The 26,307-nt window shown below is 35.9% G+C and overlaps 3 protein-coding genes across 9 annotated transcripts in view; 1 reads left to right on the top strand and 2 right to left on the bottom strand.

Annotated features, from left to right (window-relative positions):
- Nucleotides 1-3,115: 3,115 nt before the first annotated feature.
- Nucleotides 3,116-4,265, top strand: LOC116172423 (probable ATP-dependent RNA helicase DDX46). 2 transcript variants are annotated; one of them, XM_031489636.1, is made up of 2 exons: nucleotides 3,116-3,398; nucleotides 3,447-4,265. In XM_031489636.1, the coding sequence occupies exons 1-2, from the start codon at nucleotides 3,312-3,314 to the stop codon at nucleotides 4,146-4,148; spliced, it is 789 nt and encodes a 262-aa protein (XP_031345496.1). In that variant the 5' UTR covers nucleotides 3,116-3,311; the 3' UTR covers nucleotides 4,149-4,265. The 2 variants fall into 2 exon arrangements, with proteins under 2 accessions (XP_031345496.1, XP_031345497.1); XM_031489637.1 differs by having other exon boundaries at nucleotides 3,120-3,389.
- Nucleotides 4,266-8,741: 4,476 nt separating this feature from the next.
- LOC116170518 (dynamin-1-like protein) lies at nucleotides 8,742-21,341 on the bottom strand. Of its 4 annotated transcripts, none has more exons than XM_031486978.1 (12): nucleotides 21,241-21,341; nucleotides 21,062-21,194; nucleotides 20,864-21,008; nucleotides 20,584-20,786; nucleotides 17,342-17,800; nucleotides 17,019-17,293; nucleotides 16,811-16,952; nucleotides 16,487-16,765; nucleotides 15,957-16,061; nucleotides 9,751-10,006; nucleotides 9,493-9,704; nucleotides 8,742-9,441 (listed from the first exon to the last, which is right to left on the bottom strand). In XM_031486978.1, the coding sequence occupies exons 2-12, from the start codon at nucleotides 21,161-21,163 to the stop codon at nucleotides 9,385-9,387; spliced, it is 2,235 nt and encodes a 744-aa protein (XP_031342838.1). In that variant the 5' UTR covers nucleotides 21,164-21,194; nucleotides 21,241-21,341; the 3' UTR covers nucleotides 8,742-9,384. The 4 variants fall into 4 exon arrangements, with proteins under 4 accessions (XP_031342838.1, XP_031342836.1, XP_031342837.1 ...); XM_031486976.1 differs by having other exon boundaries at nucleotides 20,584-20,792; XM_031486977.1 differs by having other exon boundaries at nucleotides 20,584-20,792; nucleotides 21,062-21,185; nucleotides 21,241-21,316.
- A 3,496-nt stretch (nucleotides 21,342-24,837) lies between these two features.
- Nucleotides 24,838-26,307, bottom strand: part of LOC116171339 (dual specificity tyrosine-phosphorylation-regulated kinase 2-like) — a 61,646-nt gene continuing 60,176 nt past the window's right edge. For all 3 annotated transcript variants that reach the window (XM_031488118.1, XM_031488117.1, XM_031488116.1), the window contains exons 8-10: nucleotides 26,123-26,266; nucleotides 25,941-26,070; nucleotides 24,838-25,885 (exon numbers count right to left, since the gene is read on the bottom strand). In XM_031488118.1, the coding sequence (XP_031343978.1) occupies nucleotides 25,573-25,885; nucleotides 25,941-26,070; nucleotides 26,123-26,266 (587 nt within the window). In that variant the 3' untranslated portion in view covers nucleotides 24,838-25,572. The remainder of the gene's footprint in view (nucleotides 25,886-25,940; nucleotides 26,071-26,122; nucleotides 26,267-26,307) is intronic.

The following is a 26,307-nucleotide window of genomic DNA, read 5'->3' on the forward strand; positions in this document are numbered from 1 at the left end:
CGTAACGGCATCGAACTTTTTTTTTCAAATAGCAACCTAAAATTTTTATTCTATTATTTGGAAGACCTTATTTTCCTGTGTACAACCTACAAAAAATTGGGCCGGGTTATATTATCAAAAAACGGAGAAAAAAATTGTCAAAGTCAAAAAATTGTGTTGCATATGTGCAAAACGCAACGATCTTGTTTCTGAAGCAATTTAAACGAAATTTCTATGGTAAGTCCCTTTAATAAAAGCAAACAAAATTCATGCGCAAAAATCGTGTTGCGCATGCGCAGAAATGCAATTTTCTTATTTATGGAACAATTAAAACGAAATTTGGATGGTAGGTCCTCCTAATAAAAGAAAACAAAATGCATGCGCAAAAATCGTGTTGCGCATGCGCAGAAATGCAACTTTCTTATTTATGGAACAATTTTAACGAAATTTAGATGGTAGGTCCTTTTAATAAAAGCTAACAAAATGCATGCGCAAAAAATAGTGTTGCGCATGTGCAACATCCAACTTTCTTATTTATGGAGCAATTTTAACGAAATTTGGATGGTAGGTCCCTCTAATAAAAGCAAACAAAATGCATGCGTGCATACAATTCCACGAATTGACGGTTTTTTCTTCATAGCATGAGCTAGGTACAATGCGAAATTTCATCAAATGTTGACGTTTTAGATCATTTTAAGCAACTTTTAAAGAATAAATTTTTCCCGTCTGTAAGTGCGTACATATGTTGGCAATTTGGTTTCAGCTAGGAAGCTATTCTGTCAAGAATTTGACACCTGGTTTTATTTTTCAGATTCATTATTTATGCACTACCGAGTGCACCTACAGTCTCCATATAAAAAAAAGAAGTAAGAATTCTAATATGGGGTTTTTATCATTCTTGTTAGAACGAACATATGCAGTTCAAGTTTTATGGGTTGATAAATATTCCTTAAACCTCAAGCAACTATACAGTCAAAAAAATTGTTTTGCGCATGCGCAACCCCACTTTTTTATTTGCATAATCCTGTTTTAGTGTTTTTATATTTGTTAAGATATTTAAATCAAATGTTGTATAGACGCCTCAAATGAAAAAAACTAAAACCAATGCAGATTGCTATGCGCAATCCAATTTTTTTAATTTTTTAGTATCAAGATATTTAAATGGAAGTGTGTACCTCGGTTTGTACATATTTACTTAGATAGGCACCTCGAATAAAAATGCCGATCCAGCAAATTTGGCTTTTTGCGAGGCTTTTTGATTTTGTTATATTTGATACAAAGAAAGATGTAAATAATCATTTGACAATTGGAACAAAGCAAGGACCAAAAAGTACTATAAAATATCAGATCATGTTCATGTATTGCTGAAATGACCCATACATTGGACGCTGCACATTTTAAATTTTTCATTTCAAGTACCTATGTTTGGTGTCAAAGATTTGTTGTCCGATTCTATGTAAACGTCCTACCGAGCGTCCTACTATTTCGTACCCCTCTGCAATTTTGGGACAGATTATAATTTATCCTGGGCCATATATTTAATTGGGAGAAAAACCTCAATGCCGAAGTTTTTCATTTAAACACTGAAATTTTCACAGATGAGTCAAATTAATTGCATATTGCAGAGCTATTAAAATAACTGTAGGTAACTGTTATAATAAAGCAAAGTTAATTTTTCAATTCAAATCAAATAAGTTCCTTTTTGGGAAATGCACCAACTTCTATTAAGTAATTCTAGGAATTGTCTTTTGATGAACCACAACCTACATCGCATTTTAAAATGATAATTTCTTTAGGTCATTGTACCTACCTATCATGAACAATTCTAGGTAAAATTATTACTTGCTTCATTCCCTTCTGGTTACCGAACGACCACCAACATAAATCACGCGCAGTTTTCCATTCAATGAGCCTCGACTGTGGTTACTCACAGGTTATGACGAACAACCAAGTGGCCTTCGCGAAACCCTCCGCTGCAAATTGAGCGGGCGGGTGGGTTTTTGGAGGTTCGTTGAAACTAATAAGTTGTGAAGGGTCAAGTGGTGGTCAGAGGTTAAGAACGTGAATTGATGACGTCACCGTGCATAACTCAATTAAATAGATGACTACCGTACATTGACCACCGCTCGTGTAGGACTCGTTTTCTTTATCTATAGACAAAAGTAAGTACGTAAACAAGGCACGGGTTTAATGTAACGATAAGATAAATTTACCTACCACTGCTTTTAGCCAGTTTCAATTTGCAAAAGTATCTTCTGCTCTATAAATACCTTCCTTTCATTCATAAATAAGGCGTGGTAGAGCACCACATACCGGATATATATACAGGTGGAATCTGAATCCGTTAAAACACCCCGAGTTTGAAGACCACAGGTAGGGAGATTCGTTTTGTATTGTCAACAGTAACTTTCTTGGAATTTCTTAACAATGTCAACTGCATACTAATTCCGCCAATTACTATTGAAAAGTAGAAATGCTGTGAGGAGAATTTTAATAGGAAACATCGGAATACCTAAAAGGACACATCTTTTTATAAGTGTGCTACGACATACAAATGCCAGGAAACCTCGATCTTGACCCCCAAAGTGGTCTTTTAACTATTTATCGGGCGTTCTCTCAAACGGTTAAAATACAGTAACATTGAATGCTGCTAAAATCAGTTCAGAAAAATCTGTACGTTCCCGCAAATACCGCGTGTTCATTACTCCTATGTAAACCTGACTTTTACCTGTCTTGCTTGAACTTTTTAACTGTTCTAAACTTCCGCCAAAGGCATTTGTCATGATACCAAAAACACGTACTGACGTGATGGGTGACGGAGTGCAAGTTTTTCAATTGTGCAACATGAATTTCTTTTTAAAAAAAAAGGTAAAAACTTACCTGTTTACAAAACAATTCCAAAAGTTGCAAACACAGCGAAACACATTTGTAAAAGGCACTAAGTTACTTGTTAATCACTTAACATTTAACTGTAATCCTACATGTTGCACTTTGAAGAAGTTTCACGCACTTTTTAAACTTTAAAAACAACGCAATTCGCACTAAGAAAAGGTGTGCCACAGCACAAAACGCGTCCTCGACAACTCTAGCTAAATCAAGGTAACCAAACAGCCAATAATTTCAATTATACGCATGCGTGTGTACTGATATTCCCCTCTACTGTGTATATTTTTAATTGTTTTATTTAAAACCAATGTGTTGTAAACAGTTTCAGGGTGCTACTGATAACTTATAAAATAATTGATAAAATAGTGGATACTGAGAGTACTGTGCAAGTGTAACACCTAGAAATAAGACAGGAATCTCCACATGTATTTTGCAAATTAAGCGTGATGGGATCTCCCTTCTCTTCGTCTACGCCACTTTATGGTGATTTAACAGGCCTTCCACTTGGCGACAGAGTTGTAAAGGTAAATCCAGTAGGTAATCCAAACAAAATTGTATAGTCAACATAACCTAACTTTTAGCTTGAGGAAGAAAAATTGACACTACTGGATCACATCAAAAAACTCGAAAACGACATAGCCAAACTATGCAAAGAGCTAACGCTTATGAAAGAGAACGAATGCATTTTGAAGAAGAACATTTCCGAACTCTTCAATACCGCTAAAGTAGAAAACGAACGCAATCTAAGACGAATCGATGAATTACAAGATGAACTGGACAACTTTCGGTTTAGACGAGGCACACAATCGATGCCAGAGAGAAAACGTTCAAGAGAGCAGGAGCAGGTCGAAACCAAACGAGCGAGACCGGATAGATCGCCCGACCGAAGTCGATGCAGGGATTATAAACCTTTGCGATCGATTGACCGTCATCACGATAGATTTCGGACGGAACGCGAAAGGAGTAACAGTGCAGATCGGCGGAGAAGTCGAGAACGCGATCATTACAGGCATCAAGCTGCGCAGAGACCTGGTCGGAATAGAGAGAATGACAGATTGGGTAGAAATGTGAAAGTGGATAGGTGCCAAAGTGATAATTTGAAAATTGAAATAAGAAATGAAAGAGCCTCGTACGGCAAGGAAGAGGATGAGAGAACGTATAGATCAGAAGACGCTCATGTAGCAAGTTCTGAACATAAGATGAAAGATGAACTTCCAATTGAAGTTAGTTTAAATTCAAGTGCAAGCAAACGAAGACGATGTGTAATAAAAATGATTAATTGACCTTATGCACATTTTAAACTAATTTTGTACTGTTTTAAAGTTGAAATCCTGTCACCTAGGTATATTTTGTATAGCCTGTACTCGATACTGTTATTTGTTAAACTCATAGAAAATGTTGTTGTGTTTGTTTTAGTACTCTGGTCAAGGAATAAGTTACTCTTTGCTCTGGTGCAGATTGTAAAGTTCTTATTTTTATTGTATTAAGCAGTTCAATTTGATCTGTTGTTTGCCTCACAGTGACACAGTATATCCAGAAGAGTTTCTTCTGCTACCGCTGCAAAATATCTCTACCTGGGGGCCCATACCATTGAGATGTCTTTTCATTCAAGTGGCCCTTTAAGAAAAACCTGTCAAAAGATAAGCTCCAAGGTAAATTCTGAGACAAAATGAATAAAAACCCTATTACACTTAATGTGATCAGATATAAATATACGAGGTTGCAAAAAAAATGAGAGAAGAATTATTTTAATTTATCAATAATTGTTCAAAATGCCACCATTTGCTAAACATAGTTCTGCCACAGATTCAAGTGGTTCTGCACCTGGACATGTTGAAAAGTATTTGTCTGATGTCAAGAGTGTAAAAGAGTTTTCTGTTCAGTTTTGAGTCTGATTTAAGCCCCCATTGTCCGTAGGCGCGAACTTCGTAACACCCTGTATATAACGGGAGTCTCAAAATGCACGCAAGATTCAAATTTCGCGCCATTTGTGCAACTACTCGTTTTTTAGCAAGTTTTATTTAAAAAATGAAGGTTCATCAACTATGATCAAGTAAGATCCCAGAGACATTAGACATACATTACTTATATTTTTATTAAATGGATTAAAAAAACCCTGAAAAAACCTTAGGTTCTGAGTAGTGCTTCATGTTCAATGGTTATGGTTTTATGAACTTAAAACGCTTGAACACTTACAGAGTTAGGGCTGTGACCATAAGTACCAGGTGAAAAAGGTGAGTAAGAATAAGATTTTTTGTATTGTATATATTTTGTAAAATTCACCTCTAAAGTAGTATCGTTGATTATACAGTGTGTACCCATAATCAATTGTAGTATCCAGTATTGCCAGGCACTTTCTGCTGTCCAAAACTTCTTACAGGTTGGAAAAAAACTTACTTTATATTTGAATACTTCATTTTTATATATTTTTATTAGACTAATAAGTATTACAAGTAGGTATACAGATGACTTTATTTTAGTCGTAGTCCTAGGATTTGAAGGGTGTCTAGAGTCGTCGCTGTGGTGGATGTGGACATCGCCTTATTGTTATTATGTCCAGACAAGTCAACCGCGGGGCCTGCCTATTGTTGTAATATTTTTTTTTCGGCTTGTTACCACTCCTCCAAATCCCCGTAAATTAGTAGTGTGGGCCGAAAAAACACAATTTTTTTATTTGGAAGTTGTAATAGCGCAGAAAATATGTGAATTACCTATATAAATACTTGACAAAACAAGAAAAATTTTTTTTCTATTTCGGTGTCACAATGATGATTTTGTACAACTGTTTTCGGCCGAAAAGACAGTGATTATAGTCGTTTTTTTTGGTAACTCATCTCTTAAGTTGGCAGTTACTAGTTAGTACAAGTAGGTACTTCGTTGGGTACTTCCATGTTTGAACTTCAAAATCAGTCTTACTCATATATATTATATATGGTCTTACTACGCTGCCAACCTAAAACTTAACGGCATAAAAAGTGTTCCCAACATAAAACATGTTAGTTCTAATGTTCCCTATAATTTCTGATAATGATTTTTTTAAATTAAATTAAAGCACCGAAATAGAAAAAAATAGTATGAAAAACGCGTGTTACAATGCTTTATTGTAATACTCCTATCTTGCGGACACTCGTGGCTACGCTTCGCGTCGCCACTCGTGCCACAAGATAGTCGTATTACAATAGGTCGCATTGTAACACTTGTCTTTCAATATACTATTTCAAAATCGGTTAACATCTTCCGGTCGCGCAATAGGCTCTGACAAAGCTAATTTTTGTGATAATTTTTTAATTTGAGTTTTTTATAATGTACCTAATAGAAAATGCTGGGTACTCTTTGCTAATGGTTAATATAGTTTAAAAACATTGTGTTTTAATTTGGTTTAGATGAGTTAATATCTTGCGGTCGCGCATAGGGCCTAAAATTTGACAAAATTTACATTTTTCTGTTTTGTTTTTTTACTTATACTTTTTTAACGTGATAGTTCCAGTTCCGGCCACAAATATGAAAGATAGCGTTGCACATGTGCAATCCATTTTTGACGTGCTACTTCAATTTCAGTTTATAAGAAGAGTTTCATTTCAATGCTTTTTTAAATAAGAAAGTTGGAACTGCGCATGCGCAAACTTAAATTTGGAAGCTAACGTTAGATTTTCCTTTGTTCCAAGTGGCTATGTATCGAATTTCATTTAAATCCCTCCATAAATAAGAAAGTTGGCACTGCGCATGCGCAAAACCAAATTTTGAAACTGGCGTTAAATTTGCTTTTATTCCAAGTGGCTATGTATCAAATTTCATTTAAATACTTTTATAATTAAAAAAGTTTGCAATTCGGTTTATAAATGGTCGAGATGCGAAAAGGGCACTGTGAATTTTGAATCGATTCGACTCAACTTTTGGCATTGCGTATTATATGGCTAAAGCTATGCCCATATTGAATTTCATGCAATTCAGTTCATAACTAACGGAGATGTCAAAGCGATCGGACATTTCTAAACAAAGTTATCGTTCACACGGACAGATAGAGGGACAGACAGACAAAGGAACAGACGGACAGACCAACAGGCAGACGACAGACAGCAATGCAAAATTATAAACGATCTCTAGGATCGTTAATAAACGGCAAAAGTGTAAAATTATGGAACATGTAAAAAACGGTTTTTTGTTTTTTTTTACAATAACTTTTTTTGTAAGCGGTATAGAAAAAATTCCTTCCTTGGTGCAAGACTCGACACCATAACGAACCAAATAGCGAAAAAAGTAGAACAATAGCTCTTAGATAAAAAAACTAGTAGCGTCTCAAAACGAGCGGACGGACGGACGGACAAAGTGGCCACAATAGCGCATTTTTTTTTTATTTTGAAATGCGCTAAAAAGCGGAAAATCTATTGTCATATGTGTCCGGTCCATGACCTTCAACTTTCCGGCGGTAACCGCCCTTCCAAGTTTGGAGAGGTTTTTAACTTTGAAGAATCGAATTCGCTACGCCCCTTTCCAAGGTACTTCTCGGTATAGCCGCCCGTCTATCTACTGTAACTTTGGTCTGTGCCTGCACTCCATTGAGGTGGTTGCCACCACTTCCTTTTCTAGTTTGATTGCGTTGAGGATACAGCAGGTCCTTCGCCGTCCTGACTTTACTTCGATAAACATAACCTGATCAATTAGGCCCTGCCAGAGTTGTTGAAGTGCGAACAACAGGCAACAGTATTAAATAACGGTTGACCTTTCTCAGTCATTTTAAATATTTTATAGTTTGTGGCTGCAGTGCTAATAGAGGAACAGATTAAGAAGCGCAATTTGTTTTTCAATTCAGGGAATAAGTAACTTCTCTTCTCTTTCTCTTTTTTTCTGAAAAATGAGGCCTATTTTTGGAAATTGTGCTATTGCCACGTTACTATTTGAGATAGGTCAAAACGGCTAAGCGCAATCGAAGTTTTCTAGAAAAGTAGATCAAGAATGTGAAAATCGTTTCCTATGATTTCCATAAATTGTTTCCTATCAATGCATTAAAATTGAGACATGGCCTGTACCTGCACTCAGATTTGTTGTAGTACCACATGGTCACATATCTGGAAAAAAACTCTCAACCTATGCTTTTTGTTTATAGGCAAGCAAATATTCCGCCTGACACCTAGCTGCCACAGTCAACAACTGTAGTTGTTGGTAGTGCCGCCTGAACTTTGTGAGTCATGTTTTATGCTCTTTGAGGTTTCTTATCCTGTCCAAGTTCACAATAACATGTGCTTGTGCCAATGTAAGTCCGATATCATACGTACCTTATAAAAATAATTGCACAGTTGCGCCTTTGCACAAAATACTATGTTAAGATCTCAGATAAATACAGCCCCCATAAAATTAACACAGATCCAATATGCTCATTGTGTAATATCAAAGAGTTTACCACTTGTTTTTCACATGCCTATTTTAAAAGTCTCGGCAAGAATCACAGACCTGGTATAAATTCCTTTGGGGATCAAGCTGTAGGTTCAAACTGCTCTGTTCCATCTGCAATCTGTCAGTCTTAGGAAGCTCACTACAAGGTACACAGTGGAGAGTGGTAGTTTTGCACCATGGGCAGGAACTATTACTAAGCTCAGTCTATATCTTTGTCAATAAGTCGTTTGAATATGGAGCAGCAAAATTAACCTTTGAGCCATGTGTAGTGAACACGTGGATTCTTATAATTGTATTGTACTATGGAAAAACATGAGCCCCAGTCCAATGTAAGTCTGGGTCTGATGTCGTTCTTCACTAAATGACTCGGTTTTTTTTGTTATTTCTGATATATCATCTAATAATTCACGTACCTAGCTGTTTAAACAAGATAACAAAGCCTATTCTTGGTGAAATAAATGATATCAACAAAACACTAATTATTAAATAATTTTTATTAAAGAGCACACAACAGCTGAAACTCACAAATATAGTATTTATGACTTTCAAACAAGAATCGAGCAAATACATCTCCTTCAAAAATAATACTACGAATCATTAACAGGAACTAAAACTTTAAACTCGATTCCAAAGTTTTAACAAACCCACTGTAGTCATTGAATATGAGATGTCTAACAACAATCATGCGAGTAATATCTGTACAAACTTATAACAACAGCGATCAATTTTTACTGGTGATTATTTAACAAGGTGTACTAAACTGATGTTTTTGTCGCACTATACTTACATACATTTTTTCGTATGTACGGTACAAAAAAATTAAATGCTTATAAAAAAATACTGAAGGTAATACATAATAAGTTTTACCTTGGACCGCTGAGGTCACGTTATCAAATTATTTTTCAGAGCTTGGCTGAGGATTGGCGTTCGCAATAATTATACATATTGGCCGATTTTAACATCAATAATTTATTAATTAAAGATGTAAGTATAGTGTGACAATTTTATTTCATGATAAAAAAAAATTCTTATAAATTAGATCAACTAAGTACAATATTATTTCACTAACATGATGGCATTTGGTGCGATGCATGTTGACTAGCGAAGAAATTACTGGTTGACAATTAATTACCACATGTGAGTTTCTCTAATTTCACTTATAATTTGTGTCGCACGTTGCAGGGCCTAAAATAGTATTGTATATATGTATCAATCATGCCAAAGAGAAATGTGTACCTTCAGCATGTCGGCCGCTTCTTTACGTCTTTGTGCTATATGTTCGGATTCATTCAAAAGTTCATCCGCATTATCTGCTTTGTACAGATGAGTAACCAATTCGGACTGCAAATTATCCTTAACATAATTCACTAAGAAATGCATTACAGCTTTTGGTACAGTATCCTGTATGGATTTACGAACGATATAAAAATATGACTTAATAAGGCGCTCTGAAAGTCACATTTAAAGTTACCCACGAACCGAATTCGTACTTACCGATAATTTCACAATCGTGCTCTTCATTTTCTGAGAGTTTCCTAAATGAATTATTACTAAATGGAACATGCGCTAGTAAGTTGACCGGTTTAACTGGGCTTAAAAGAGATCGGACGTCACCTTCTGCCGATGAAACGCTTTCGGGTAAGCTTTCAACATGATTTTCATTTATAGTTTCCGGTACCGCTCTTTTGTCATGTGACGAATTCCAAGGGACTACATCTTTATCATTATGATGTAGTGATGGTGATCGGTTCTAAAAGGAAGGCACTGCTTACAGATAAGCATCTATGGCGCAATGACATAAAGAGTTTAGTATTAAAAAAATATATTCCAAACATGGTTTGATAAGCTTGAGGTTTATAACCAATAAAGTGATGTGATAATAGTATCGGTTATTTGTTTGTATTAGAAAGAGACAACAGTCAACTTTGTTGTAACACAGACACTCGCGTCTTTAACTATTGTTTTTTTCATAAACCCAATTTTTAACATGCGCGCTAGTTTTTCTTCTAATTCAGTTAAAATTTAATAGAAATAAATAATGTATAAGTGTGCGCGTGTGCAAAATACATTTTTTAGTTAAAATTGTTTCTTGTCATCCACACTCAACGTTAAATATGACCAAGACACTATTTTAAAAATGTGATGTACAACCTTTCTGGAAAGTATATTTTTTACACAACCCTTTAGGTCAATATGCAGAAGTACTAAAACAAGTGAAAAAAGTACTGAATTTATTATGCTATGGTTTAATACCACCCGACTTATGTAACACCAATGTTAGTGAGCAAAATATGACAGGCAAGACATGTTCTACAAGATAAAGTCACACATCACATGGTTATATTCAGTTCAAGTTATAATGCATGTCACACTACACAAATACAAAAGTGGCATAGGAATTTAATTTTGATTAATCATAACTCTCCATGATTCTAATTTTCCATATACTTATTCACAACTAACCAAATAGATTTTTGGTAAAGCTATAATTAAAACTAATCCAAGATTTGGTTTTGTTTTTTTGGCCAATACCGTTTGAAGATGGCTAGCTATACATGGGTTTTTAAAAATCATTACTTACTTCAGAGGAGCTGTCCATTTCAGATACCCTAGGAATTCCCAGTATTCCTAGAAGCAAATCTTACCTTGTTTCTATAAACGGACCCTTTCATTCAACATAGGTACACAATTAATTCCCCATTTCCACAATCTTTTAAAAACATTTGAGCCTATCTACTTTCCCATGGCATTTTAAAACCAAAATACCTCGCAAAATACTCGGTAAAAATTCCTAGTGACAAATTGGCCGCCCGGCAAGCATTAGGCGAATCACCACTTCTGTTTTACTTGCAATAGATACGCAGGTTAAACGAGATCATGCAAGATAAACTATTAAAAAATTAGGTAATTTGACACTGCAAATACCCAGGTACTCGTACTGAACAACCAGCAAAAATGTAAACGGACCACTGACCCCAAGAACCAATAGTCCTTTAATATGTTTATTGCATGCATTATAGCTACTTGGACTGAACACCTACATCTCACTGCTGGACAGACATACGTATTAATGAAAGTAATGAAATCATAATGTACAGTGTTGTGTCCTCTGTGTGAGTACAGGTAAGGTGCATTAAGTAAAAAAACTTCATACAATATAATAACTAACGGTCGATATTTTGCGTTTCAATTAAACTTATGTGTAAAGCTAACTTGGATTGTAAACGGTATGTTATGAGGACAGTATCTCGGTTGAGGGGGATTGTGTAACGAATCACTTATTTTCCACCTTGAAGTTTTAGTGATCACTCTGTAGATGAACACAGGGTATTTAGAAGCGTTTTAAGTTGTGCGCTTCATTATGAAAAGTGTCGTGTCAAAAGTACTGTGTTGGTTCTAGGAGTTGTATATAGAAGGTAAAGGTAATTAATTCCCGGTTTGCAACAGTTCCCGGCAAGATATTTCAATGAACTGAGAAATTCCAAGAGACAATAGGGGTTAATTAGAATAATGAATGTAGAAATATTATCCGCCAAATTGATTAGCGGTAGCTGATTAAATGAGTTGCTGTAAACAGCATTCGATTAAGTCGTGAAAGGTCCCAAAAGAAGCGCTCTTAATTAATTTCAATGTTAAGACCAATTACAGATTTTTAGGATGTCCGCAGGCCGCACAATTAATTAAGGAAGTTTTCATTTTTGGATGTAGATAACCGAATATGCTGTGTGTGCTGGAAAACCGTCGATCCCTCCATGAAATAGCGGGATTTTATCAAAAGTAAAAGAGGGGATTTTTTGCTTTTCGTGTTTTTCTAATGACATTTGTACGTAGGTACCGTTTTATTTTTTGATACTTTCCGTAAATTTATTTTGCATTACGTTTACCGAGTTTTTTTTCTTGCACAGGAATTTCTGCCGCTATGTTTAATTGCAAGGTAAGATTTCTGCTACTTTCTGTTTCATTAATTATAGGGGGGATATGGTTTCGCTTTCCTGCATTTGATTTCCCGTAGCTACCACTAATTAATTTGTGCTTTGTTGCTTGCGTTCCCGTTAGGGCAATTGCCAACGTGTCCATGTGCCGTAATTAGTTTCGCATCCGTTCCGAAACCTTGTCCGCATCCCTTTGTGGCACTCGAGTATACTTTAATTTAATTGATTAAACCGTTTAATTTTAAAAGCTCACTGATTGCGTGCGAACTACCGAAGTTCGTCGCAATAGGGTAGGTCGGGGTGCGCTATTATAAATACATGATACCAGATACCTAAGTGAGGCGAGGAGAGGGGAGGCCGCGTTTGCGTATTAAAATCATTGATGCTTTATGACTTGACTGTTTAATTTTTTGTTTTTTGTAAATTTACTCAGCTTTATGTAAAACAGTTGAGGAATAAATATTATTAATATCCTGATGTAACGAAGCACCCGTTTTGCGGTTTGAGGTTTATCCATTTTAGTGATCACTCTGTAGATGAACGCTCGGTATCTAGAAGAGTTTTAAGTAGGGCAGTACGCAAGGATGCTATATAAGGATTGCTCGATCCCTATACTTGTAGTGTTGCCAGAGTTTGAGTCATATGTGACGTCACCAACGGACCTGGCAGTTATAATTTGCTAAGTTGTCAACGTTTTTGCATTAGCGTTATAACTGTGTGTATGTGTTCGCTATATTGCAACAAAAATGCTTGGACACCGGCGTGCAGTATTGGACTGTAATAACAATTTGGGGTAGTATTCACATTTTACACTCAACTGGCGCTCATTTTAGCCAGTGTCAAGAAGAACGTCGAGAAATCGTTATTTTAAGATGCACAAAGTTGAAATAAACTGATTTAGCTGCAATTTCCATGGATGATGAAGAGTAAAAAAACCAAAAACGCAGGATGAAATGGGTTTACGACATTTTTAGTATGCGAAAAACCGAAGGAGAATTTGTAGACTTGTAGACGATGAACGACAAGTAGTGTTTCTAATTTAAATACCTACCTATATAACATCCATTTGGACGTATTAGAGTCCCCTCCTACCAGGCGTTTTTTTAAGCGGCTGGTAGCGTGACCCCTTCACACTGTGCGATTTGCAGCGCCACAAGTAGCACGAAGCGCTTTTCAGAAGCGCTTTCACGCAACAAAAGCACACGTACCAAGAAGGAGCGTCGTTTTTTTAAAAAATGGTGTCTGGTTTGAGGAGAGTTGATTTACTTGTGCCTTAGTAAAGAGGGTACATATTTGTGTACCTACTGATATTTTGTATAAAAAGGTAAGTTTGTTATTACTGATATGTGAGGGTTGTAGTTCGACCGTTGAAGGAAGGCGAAGCTGTATTAGGTTAAACACTTCATATTGTGTGGTAAAAACCATTGTAGCACGGTGTGGCAAACTCCGAAATTATAACATAAATTGTACAGAAGAGACTTATACTCAGTTCTTACTCATCTGAGATTTCCGCATAACCGTATCTTTTTTTCGAAGAAAATTACTCTGCGTAGCGTTTCAAAAACGCATCGTGAGAAGGAGCTCTTAGAATCTTACATAATATAAAATACAAATGAAAGTGGTGCACAAATCGAAAAATCAAAGCATGCGGTGCGTCTGGGTCCGTCAGTGACGTCACTACACGCGGCGAAAAAATATATAGCATTCTTGGGCAGTACGAAAAGTGTCGCGCCGGACGTATTTGTATTGGTTCTAGTAGTTAGAAGCTAAAGGTAATTGGTTTAAATTCTAGAGTTGTTTCAGTCGCCTCAACCGTAAATAACGCTGTTTGCAATCGTTCCCGTCAAGATATTTCAATTATTTTTGATGCGTCCGAAAGCTCTTGTCAAGACGAGCTAAATGAATATTTTAGAATTTCAGACACGTTAAGCCATTATTAGCAGGTTTTTGTTGGCAAATTAAAACTGCAAGATTATGCAGGTTTACGCCGTTATCAGTTTGATAGCGCCGACCCTGTCGGTTGACCCCAAAATTCCAATTAAGATTGGGCGTTAATTGGGCTACCAATTTTAGAAATTTTAATCCGGCCAATTAAGTGAGTGAAATTAACAGTGGCTAAATAAATGTGTTGGGTTTCAAAGGAAGCGCTCTTTTAGATTTGCATTTTAAGACGACCGCACAATTAATTAAGTAATTTTTGAATGTAGATAGCATAGTCTTAAAATGCGAGACATTTTCACCCCCTATACAATGAATAAATGAGTCTATAGCTTTAAAGCGCTTTAAAATATTGGTCCTTTGAGCCGAATCAAATTTATTGTCACTGTTTTTCGTCTTTTAGAATAATGCAACGACATTTAAAGCAACAGGAGTGAGAAATAGAAGGTCTAATGTTTCGATTTGTAGAGCTGTTTTAACTGCTGATAAGGAAACCAGCTGCTGAACATAATTGTAAAGTTTATAATTGTTCCCGTAGGCCTATATAAATTATTTTTGTAGCATAACTCAAAATTTGGCTAGTTTTTTCTACAAATATAATAATTATGACAAGTATTGCGTACATTTCAATATTTCATTGAATGTACTGGCACTATGAAAGCATTATTATGATTATTATTATTATTATTAAAACCTTCATTTTCTTTACTTTTGATGCTAATTTATGACTACAAGGACCAATGCGACCGCTGAATAAAAAAAATAGTGCAAACTGAATGTTTGGTGAATACGGCTCTGCAGTTTCTGCCCATTGTGAAGTGTAAGTGCGTATTATAACCATTGAAACCACATACTGCGCCCGCAGGCTAATTAACATCACAGGTTTTCAAGTGGATGGTAAAGAGCTTTGGGCGCGCTTCGATCATGTATGTGACTAATTGCTCCTTTAATTCTAATGTAAATTTTGTAATTTTGTCTTGTGTTAAACGACTAAAAATTTCTAAAATGTGAAATACAGGTTACGTGGTTTTCGTAGGGTGGTCGGCGACCTAGAGCCCCTCTGCACGAGCCGCCACTGATCCCGCGTGCGTTGTTGCATTACGATTGTCACTACGAACTTTACTTTCAAAACTTTCCGCCTGACCAGTGGTGCGAATAGAGTTCAATCACGTATTTCTTCCAATAAATTTGTTTAGTGCAAATCTAGAACCCGGTTAAATCGCAATTTCGAACAATCAGGAGAAATGCACCTTTGACTTCAAGTTTACAATAAATGGTGCCGTAGGTCAAGTTCATATTGTGCACATTCTTTTATGGACACTTTGCTATTTGAATATAAAATTTAACGTAAATTTATGGAAAATAGCTCTAAATCTTATGGCAAACTTAAAAATTTTAATTGTAATTCTGTTAACTTTTAGTTTTTACTTAATTTTTCAATAATAAATGATTTGTTCTAAGCTATTTATGTTTTCTTCATACTTAACACGCAAATGATTCTCTATGACGGAAGTAACAGTGTGGGGAAGAAGTTTATTACAGACAGAATGTGGTGGAGAGCTACAAAAATGTGTGTGAACATTGTGGTACGAAAAATCTAGAGAAGTAACTTAAGGTAAAACGTAATCCCAATATGATCGCTTAATAATAGCATCAAAACTAAGTTCCTTTGCTAGAATAAAAAATGTAGCCATGACCATATTTATGAAGTTTTTTTACACCTTATCTGCAATTGGCACACAAAGTTAAAGCGCATTAGAAATTAAGTACGTAAGCAAAATGAAGTAAGAACACTAATTTGCTAAAGGTGGAAAATAACAAACTATATACCTGTACAGCACTGACGAATTCATTGTAACTAGTGCCAGGCAGGATGTGAAAGAGATAATTAAAGAAATCAACTTGATCTTGTACCTGTGCTCTACTTTGCACCGTCTGAAGAAAGATAACCAAAAAAAAACAACTAAAACTTATCTACTTCTAGCAGCAAAATTAGAAATATAAAAGGTATATACAGAGTGTTAACAGGTAAAAAAAATTAGGCGTATAGGGGACCAAACAAACACTTTTGCTGTATACAACCTTAGTCTTGCTCAGAATGATTTCTTATTTGCATTCTTTTTTTAAATATATTTCTGGTTCAGTAGCAAAATTTTGCCATGTCATAATTTTCCTGCATTCCCGGTTATGGATGTGTCATCATGGGAAGGTTTTTGAAACAAAAATTAACAAAGAAATACAAATTTCAACAGTGTGTTCAACTCTCTGTATCTTTGGAAAAATTGATTGCTTTGATCTCCACTACCACTCACTTTTGTTTACCTTACACACCCTGTATATCATACACACATGGCGCTTACATCATTGTGCTCCTTAGGAGAAGACTTAACATACATCGATTTAGGACGTTCTGGACGATTAGTATTGCCAGACTTGATCATCGAGGGCACAACCGCAATTTCCTTATAAAAATCCGGGTGTTTAGTATTTATATAAGCTAATTCGATGGCGACTAGATTTTCCACCATTATATTAGTAGTAGGCAAACGGCGTCGAAGTAAAATGGTCACTACGTCAACAATTCGTTCATACAACTTAGGAAAACGTAACATCTCCTGCTGAACTTCACTTCCGCAATGCTGTAAATAACGACTTCAATCTTCAGACTCAATTAATTTGTTTACCTGTATTATGCGTTGCATTTCTTCGTGTATCAATTCCACACAACGCAAAGATGGTTCTTCCAATCTACGTATTTGCCTCTTTACTAACAACTCGAAAGAAACTTCGGGTACAAAAAGTGCGGGTCGTGGCCCGTTAGCGTTTCTAGAAGAACAAACAGAATTGAATCGTCAATAATGCTAAAAATTCGGGTGCACGTTAATATTGTACCTAATGGCGGTTAAAATATCCATGCGTGTTAATCCAGCCAATGGATGAATAGAGTCTAAAGTTCGTCCGAATGTCTCGTGAAAAATGTAACAGATTCTGGCGCCCCCGCACAACTCCGTGGTTTCTATATTGCGTGCAGTGCCTTCGATTGTCGCACAATACGCGGAAGCAAATTTGGTTATAATTTGTAATAAGGTTTTACTTTTATCGGAAATATCCTCCCCGTATGAATACAGTAAAGATTGAAATTGCGACATCATGAGGTTAACTCTCGTCTGAAATTAGTCATAAGCAAACGGCACGTGGAAGGACAATTGATTTACCTTTAAATCTGGCAGGCAATCCCGAATGTGGTGCATTAGTAGGCGATTTAAAGTTTTTGCCAAGTATGGTGTGCCATTTCTTGTTGCCAAAGTAGGATATTTGCTTTGCAGATAAGATGCTTCATCCTTAAGAGCATCTTTGATAGTTTTGTGATTCATAATATCCTGTTGAGATCGGTTTACGACTCCAATTATCCCCAGTTTTACTGGTATCACACGACCACACAAAATGTCAATCGCGTCAGTACCCGCATCCATGAGATCTAGTTTAGTGACTACAGCTAAAGTTCTTCGACCATCAGGATCAACGTCTTTGGCAATCTTCAAGCTCTCAGATGTAGCCATGTCAGTGTTAGCAGTGACAACTGCTAAAATTATTGAATTTGGATTTGCTATATATTTTAGAACTAATTCCCTAATTTGTTGTTCGATATCCTCTGGCTGATCACCAACGGGAACCTACAAAATGTTATCATAAACTCAAAGTTCTAAAAATAGTGTGAAAATGAAATAATTTAACAATTCTGTATAAGCGGTTATGTGAATACCCATTACACGAAATTTGCCTTACCTACCTTTTTGTTGAATTGACAAAAAAATTATTTTTTTTAGATACTGTAAATTTATTCAGTTTTAATGATAAGAAAAAGAACATTTTGAAATATATGAAAAATAAATTATTAAGTCGGAAGATTGTGCTCTAAGAGATAGAGAAACATCATACCTAACACATTGTTATTGTTAAAATCAAAGTCCAAGGAAACCAAAAATGAAAAATAAAGAAAATTAGTATGTGCAGAGGTGGTTTTTCATAGAGACAGTCGCATTCTCCTGATTTACTTTTGCACATTTCTGTTTTTTCTGCATCTAAAGGAACCAAAAAACGATTCTTCAACAAACATTTTCCACAGTTATTGTTACATCCATGCAATCCTGAACTCTTTTAAACAGGAATGCTATCTAAAGACTACCACCAGATTCCGCAAACATCATTGGAGGTGAAACCTAATAAAATATTGCTGTGTGCAATAGTGTGTAGTCACTACGCCATCGACAAAACAAATCAAAATTGAAACTTAGAATTTTATAATCTCTCCTCGTACACATCCGGCATCTGCTAGCAGAAAAATCCTTATATTGACTTTTTTAATTTGAGACTCGATGGTCTCGATCAACTTCCGAAAATTCCAAACAATTACACCAATTTTGATCAACACCTGAAATAAATCTTGAACACCAATAGAAACAAAATTGACATGAAGACTCTATCTTGGTTGCACAAAGGATTCAAATAAACACACAATTAATTGATAGACAATGACTAAAATTTATTCGGAAACACATGAAACAATTAGAACAAAATCCCTAAAAGAAAGAAAAGCTTATTTTGGACATAAATCACACACGCAAGTGGTCGATAATTAGAAAAATTAAAAAAACAAAAAAATATAATTTTCGAGAATGCGGTGGTTTCATTTATTTTCAATGATATGAAAAAATAATTTTTAGCAAATAATTTTTAACGTAAAATTATTTAATGTTCCACAAAATAAAAAAATTAAGTTTTGAATTAATTGCCTCAATTGAAGACATGTATTTCAAGTCATACCTGACAAAAGAATGATCAAGTATCCCATAGCATAATTAAAAAAAAAATGCGTGCACGGTACACCTATTTGGTTTTGGTACCGGCGGTAAATTACTTATCACTTATACTTCAGTAACATATTTTTTATATATTTGGCGACCTTGTGTCACTTTTTTTGCGAAATTTTGAATACCACAAACAGAACCACTCTTAGTTTCGTTTGTTTCTGAGATACAGGGTGAAAACGAAAAGTTTCACTTTTTGAGATGCTGTATCTTATTACCCATGTAAGATAGAAAAAAATGAAAACTTCATAGTTTAAACATTTTTTCGGAGAATCCAGTGACGTAGTAAAAAAATTTTTTTGGACCATCAAAAAAAATAAATAAAAATAAAATATGTTACCACCAATTGAGTTACAATACAGCACTGACTTTAGGGAATATGAGAAATGGAAGTTTTTGAAAAAATCAAAAAAGTGAGATTCATTCGATGTGTGGATCTTATAAAACTCACTAAGGACCTAGTCAGCATTTTGGTTTACTCAGACTTACTAAGGCATTTTTCCAAAAATAAAATGCGCCATAATGAGCATTCGTCTATGTGAGGGACGAGAAAGCTCGTTTGCGTTTCGTTTGATAGATATAGATCCTTTGTCGGGTCCTCCATTAGTGAATGATCAAATGTTTTTTTTCTAATTTTGTGATACCCAAACATGAGCAAAATGTTTATTCACCAATTTCGTCGAGGGTACAACAAGGGCGCACAAAAGCTAAATTTGGTGGTGCAATGAAACTAATAAAATGGTTCTGTTTTGTGCTCTTTCTGTCTTGGTAAATATTCGATGAGAACCCAGAAAAAAGTGTGACCGTCGTTCGTACATGTGCGTAGACTTTATAACTTGTTTAGACACATATTTTGTTATACACGTTATACATGAACACCCTGTATCGACAAGATCAATGTATTTTACAATAAATAAACAAGGCATTTTCTTTGAATTGTATAATATATTATCAAATTCATTCAGTATAAAGAAAAAATTATCGGTAAACTTTTGTAGGAGACCTTTCATGGCCCTGAAAACCACAATTACTTACAAAGGATATCTGAATGAATCATGTCCAGTTATTAATGTACACATTTTATTGGTAAGGCACCTTGGGTCATATACGACTTATAAACATTTTCATTGCCAGTGATTAAATGTAACACATAATAAAGGATACATTTCAACCACAATTATGCTGAAATAATCTTAACATTGTGGGGGGCTTGTTTGTTGATGATAGTGAAGACTCAAAGTTTTTGTGTGTCCCATTTACATAATAATTTGGAAATTGTTGTGCAAAACACACACCACTATTTTATGTGGCACATACACACAAAAATTAAGAAATTTCTGTAAACCAAGTTGCACCATAAATGGATGAGAAAATTTAAATGGTAGGTAATTAGAAAACGTACTGCAACTTGAACGATCAATTCTATAAAAATGCAGTTATATATAATCTTTATTTAATTAGTTAGTAGTTATTATATTGTTCAAAAGCCACATTATGTTAGTTAAAATGATTTTAAATAAGGTACTACATTAATAATGCACATTAAGAAGCAAACTAACGCAATATTAATTAATTAATATTATACAAACCTTTGTAATGCCCGGTAGATCAACTAATGTGAGGTTAACCACTTTGGTAGAGTAGATTTTTAAATTAATAGGTTCCGGACATACGCCTTTATTTATACCGGCAATACGATCAGTTTCGTTTTCAATTTCTTTGCATATTTCGGTGAAGTTTTTGAATATTTTTCCTTTGGCATGCAGAAAAGTACCCCATTCCTCAATGTCGACTGTAGCTAAGCAAAACGTAGATTGTTAAATCAACTAATACTCGCAGCCAAAATATATTTGACCGGCAAATACCTACCGTCCAAAGCAGATCTATGTTCTTTGTCATCTTTAGGACAATATATGAGTTGCAAGATGAGAGGTCTTCTAGTTACAATCCCAGTACCTCTCGGTAGGAATGATCGTCCGACAATGCTTTCGATTACCGAACTTTTACCGGAGCTCTGTGAAAAGTAGGCAATAAACGATTCGATATTAAGCAGACTATTTCATTTACCTGCGTTCCTAGTACAATAATTTGAGGCAGTTGAATGGCGTCTGACCCTACTGTATTAAAAACGTCTTGCAATTTGTTAATCACAGGAATAAGTGCTTCCATATTTGCACTTTAACACAGTTTGTTGTAATTACTTAAATAAGTTTATTAATTCGGGAATAAATAGAATTAGCAATTACTCCTCGTTTAGATTCTACGGTTATTTTCTTTATTTAAAACCATTACAAATGGTAACCTCAAAGTGAAGTTACCAACTGACAAACATGAAAACGTACTGCTCTGCTTTGCTTTTGATATATAGGGTGTACCATGCAGAGGAACGCCAACATTCTCGCGTAGCATTTTTCGGGGGTAAATGTATAACAACTTGAGTTTTAATCGGACAATTTTTTTTTATACGAAGGTTTTGTTGCAACGGAAAAAACTCGAGATCAAAAGCGCTAAAGCTGTCTCGATTTTATCTTATGCTTTTGATCGAAAGTTTTTTTCCAGGAGGCAACAAAGCCTGAGTGAATTAAAAATAAAATTGTCATGATTGAAAATCAAAATCGATTATTTTAGGGAGATTAATACAAGATAATACATTTCATAAAACACTTTATATTTTACTTACGTAGTCCTCTAAAGCAATACCTTGCTTTTAATTTCTGATAAAAAAAGCTACCTAGGTATAGCTTTTAATAATCTGATTTGTTAGAATTTGAAACAAGCATCACGGTGATTGGTCGAATATTAATATAGACTGTATACATCAGAATAAAATGCGCGTTTGCGGGGTATTCCATCCGTCCGTGTGTGGAACGAGATCTCGGCACTCAGAAGTCGTAGCAAGCTTGTTGATGCCTCCTTCGATAAATATAGGCAGCAAAAAAAGGTAGCTTTTAATCTCACTTTGGCCGGGTGGCTGGCTGACAGAGTAAATGCGGGCCCGTAGAAGAACGCCTACCGTGGCCGTGTAATTAACATCCTTAGGGAGGCGGCTACATTATGTGGGGTCGGCCACCCCTGGACGCTATCTCCGAGTGTGTTATACTAACCTGGAAATTTTTCAGTTTTTTTCTATCTTCTTCTATAGTTTTGGTCCGATTGTTTTCAAATTGGTGTCGTTTAAAAGGTCTTGTAAATGCGCATTACTTCTGCGTACTTAGCGGAATTTTGTTTTTTTTCCTAGGTGCGAAATTAACCACCTTTTGCAAGGCGCGAGTCTTCGAGGGGTATTCGAATTTGGGCGCCCAAAAGTTTCTTAGAGCTCTAATAGCGGTCCGTCTTTCCCGGATCACCAATAGTAACTCGAGCTATGAGAAGTACTCACAAATTGAGTATTATTTTGTGCGTAATCCACCAAATTGCGAATTGCGAACTTCAAACGCGAATTGTGGGTGAACAGCAGTCGGGACGTCGGACGTGGGTACCGACAAAGGGAATATGGTAACCCCCGACGAGATCTTACTGATGGTGGAGTCAAACAAACGCGAATTGCTGGTGAACGGGACGTCGGAAGTGGGTACCGAAAATGGGAATATATGATAGCCCCCGACAAGATCTTACTGATGGTAGAGTCAAAACTTCAAACCCGAATTGCGGGACGCACAGGACATCGGGGATGGGTACCGACAAAGGGAATCTGGTAACCCCGGACAAAATCTTACTGATGATGAGGTCAAAACTTCAAACGCGAATTGCGTATGAACGGGACGTCGGAAGTGGGTACACACAAAGAGAATGTGGTTGCCTCCGACATGGTCTTACTGTTTTTTTAATAAGGTTCCTCGAAATGGGGTTGAATGGAATTGTAGTAATGCAATTCTAAACTTTTCCCATATAATTGGATATTTATATATATATATATTTAGAGTTTCATAATTATATGGGGAAGGTTTAGAGTTTCATTACTACAATGAACTTAATGATGCGGTGGAGTCAAAACCTAAAATTCGATTTGCGCGTGAACGGGACGTCGAAACTGGGTGCCGACAAAAGGAATGTGGTAGCCCCCGATAAAGATCTTACTGCTAGTGGAGTCAAAACTTCAAAGGCGTATGACGGGCGAACGAGACGTCGGAAGTGGGTACCGACAAAGGGATGTGTCAGATACGAAGGAGTGTATATTGTATAGATGCGCAGTATTCATTGCAAAGTTAATTGTAATCTCGAGTACATCTCTGCATGGAATTGGATTCGGGGTGGTAAACTGGAATTATTGCCTGTTTAAAATATTTCAAGAACCTGTTGCATTACCTACCATGATTGCTTACGATTTTTCAGTGGAGTGCCTCTGGGTGGCGGCCCAAAAAGACCCATTGCAACACCTCAAATTTTTAGGAAAACGGGGAGAGAGATTGGCACAATCTAGCTAGTTTTTTTTTGTTGGTAGGCACTTACCTCTGGCGTTATATGCACTTGTTAACATACTGAGCGATGTATCAAAAATAGATTTGCATAAGACTTAAACTTACAAGTTGTTTCACAATAGTGGGTGCTTTCGTTTCGAGGATAGCAGACACCTTTCCAGCGTTGGGACGGATATCACGCGGTGTTATCACGGATTTTGGACAGAACACGTTCTTCTTTCTGTTTAACTTCAATTTGTACACACTTCGTTGGTCGAAGACCTTCCTGAGATCTTCCAAATCATGTTCGACAATCGCCGATGTACAGGGTGTTCATTAACTTCGCCCACTACGGATTTATCGAAAATCAGTGATTAAACAACTTTTTAACCAAAAACTACTTCACCTCCTTTCACCCTCTGTTCTTCACATGACTTTTAGGGTGTTTTTTCAACAAGACGGCAAACTCTTGTTGGAATTGTTTCTTTTAGGGTTTCGAGATTTTACGAGGACTTGCGCGACATGAGTGTCGTTGGTAAAGAAGATAATATAATAAAATATGTGTTCAGCATACGGGGTACGTCTCCTGCTGGGACCAAATACAGTTTCATGTGGTTAAGAGTTTTTTCAATATCTCGCATTTCTTTCTTTTTCTTCGTCGTCTCTTAGCTGATTTTCTGATTTCTTACACTGGATAAAATTTATTCACGACAAAAGTAGGTATCTCGATGGTCAATTTCATTGTCGATAAAGAAATCATACACAGCATTTGGATAGTCGCTAAAATGGTAAATATTTGTTGCCAGATCTTTCGCCATCGAGAATAAAATCGATTCCAAGTAATGTTTGACTATTTATGTTTTGGGGTAGCATAAGCATAGCAGATGCTTTCTCCTTTTAAAATATCTGACGTTACAGGTAACTGGATATTGTTCGCTGTATGGTACCCTATAATTACTTATTCAATGATGGTACCCTATCGCTCGCGATCGGCGTTTGTTTCATCTCCCACTTACTGTACAAGAATCTGGCAGTCTTCGTCGAAACGTGTTTAAATACCTTATCCCGACAAGTGAGACAGTTCCTTTTCACCTACCCGAAAGCACCACAACCATAACATTTAGGTGAAACCCTGTTTCGCGACTCTCCTTTGGCAATTTTAGTTCGTACCCACATCCGCGAGGGGTATGACATTTCATAAGCATGTAGATACCAAACGGCTGTTAATAATTGCATGGTGACCTATACATACTTACGTGAAATACAAAGAATTAGGATGGCAGAGCGGTGAATAGTACCTACTTCCATCCAGCCAGATCTATGAACACATTTTTCTGCAAATTTTACTTCTATTTATGTGATGTTAATGTGAGTTAAATTTTGACCCTAGCACAATAAATTGCGTTGATTTCTTGATAAGTAAAAACCGAATAAATAGGTACAACACTTTTTTAAATTTCAGTCTTATTTAAAGAAATATTATGTAACATAAATAATATCTATAGATAACTAATAATAAGACAGTTACAATTAACTCAACAGAGATAAGAAGTTACAAGACATGAAAACTGTACAAGTATTTGTACAACATAATTTCCTAAATTGTACACATATCCTACAAAGAGCAACTGCTACCCTTTGGTAAGTCCAGTTGTGTACTAAGTAAAATTGGAAGTACAGACATTTTGCGTAATAATATTCCAATTTTCTTATAATTACACTGATACGACAGAACTATCATAGATATATCACAATAGGAATTTATGATTATAAAACATTGGCATATTAGGCCAAAAACTTACGGTAGGGAGATAGGCAAATAAATATTGTACAAGTCATACAAGAAACTAAAATGCCATAGATTAAAACACAAAAGTGATAAAAGGATAGATTTTATACACAATGATAGTAATAGGTACATATAATTAGAAACATATTTATGTACATTCATTTGTTGTTAAGAAATTGTTGCATTATATAATGTAGGTACCTCTTAAAAAACGCTTCTCTGTTATAACCACTGTCATTATTCATAAAGGAGGTATGCGAGTCTAAATTTGAAGAACAGTCATATTTCACAGTCATGGTATTTTTTTCAATATGATTGATTCAAGCTGTGCAACAATTACATTATTTGGTCGTGGTATTGAGAGATTTTTGGCCCGTAGATGACCATTTAGCCTAGAGAATTGGGGGTAAAAAGGTTCCCGAATCATTTAGATTCGCATCTACAGATCTATTATCATTTATTCTAGTATCTATTTTGGCCTTTAGTTTATCACTTGATTTAGTTATGACACACCTATGGTGCGATCGATAATTTGAGTACCCATCCGCTGAGGCGCCACTACTCGAGTGGCTGTCGTGGCCAACGCTTGCTTCTGACTGGCTGTGTCTTAAGTCATTGTTGCCCGATTTTTGTGAAGAGTTTGATTGAAGAATCCAGTCGTGTCTTAATGCCTCTTCTGGTGTCATTCTTTTTCTAGGATTCCATCTGAAATAAATAAACGAATTAGTTGGGTACCTATTTGGGATAGAGCATAACTTACTCCAAGCACTTAGAAATGAAGTTAAGAAACCGCGTATCGTTGCATCGTAGGGCTATGGCCAAATTTTTAGTACCAGGTTTCCTTTTTCTTCCTTTAGTGTTTGTAACGCACCGTGGATTACCTTTCGAATCTGTAATGATACCTAAGTTACTGGGCCATGGGGAACATTTCAAAGAACATACCAAAGAATAACCTTCTTCTGGTTGCGCCAATAATTAAGTCATCCGGCGGCGGGCCTAGTAGTTCCATTAAGCAGGCAAGCTGTTCCACTTCGTTTTCTCCAGGAAACAAAGGGTAACCCGTATACAGTTCCGCCAATATACATCCTAAAGACACAGATGTAAAATTGCGTTACAAGATATGGTGT

Source organism: Photinus pyralis, unplaced genomic scaffold, assembly GCF_008802855.1.
Source record: "Photinus pyralis isolate 1611_PpyrPB1 unplaced genomic scaffold, Ppyr1.3 Ppyr1.4_LG5, whole genome shotgun sequence".
NCBI lineage: Eukaryota > Metazoa > Arthropoda > Insecta > Coleoptera > Lampyridae > Photinus > Photinus pyralis.

Bases quoted from the DNA above. Each gene is read 5' to 3' on its own strand.
- LOC116172423 (XM_031489636.1), top strand. From the start codon at position 3,312: ATGGGATCTCCCTTCTCTTCGTCTACGCCACTTTATGGTGATTTAACA. The intron at 3,399-3,446 runs GTAGGTAATCCA...CCTAACTTTTAG, and splicing joins GAGTTGTAAAGGTAAATCCA to CTTGAGGAAGAAAAATTGAC.
- LOC116170518 (XM_031486976.1), bottom strand. From the start codon at position 21,163: ATGGAAGCACTTATTCCTGTGATTAACAAATTGCAAGACGTTTTTAAT. The intron at 17,801-20,583 runs GTTTGTATAATA...AACATTTTGTAG, and splicing joins ATCTACCGGGCATTACAAAG to GTTCCCGTTGGTGATCAGCC. The intron at 9,705-9,750 runs GTAAGTACGAAT...TGTGACTTTCAG, and splicing joins GCACGATTGTGAAATTATCG to AGCGCCTTATTAAGTCATAT.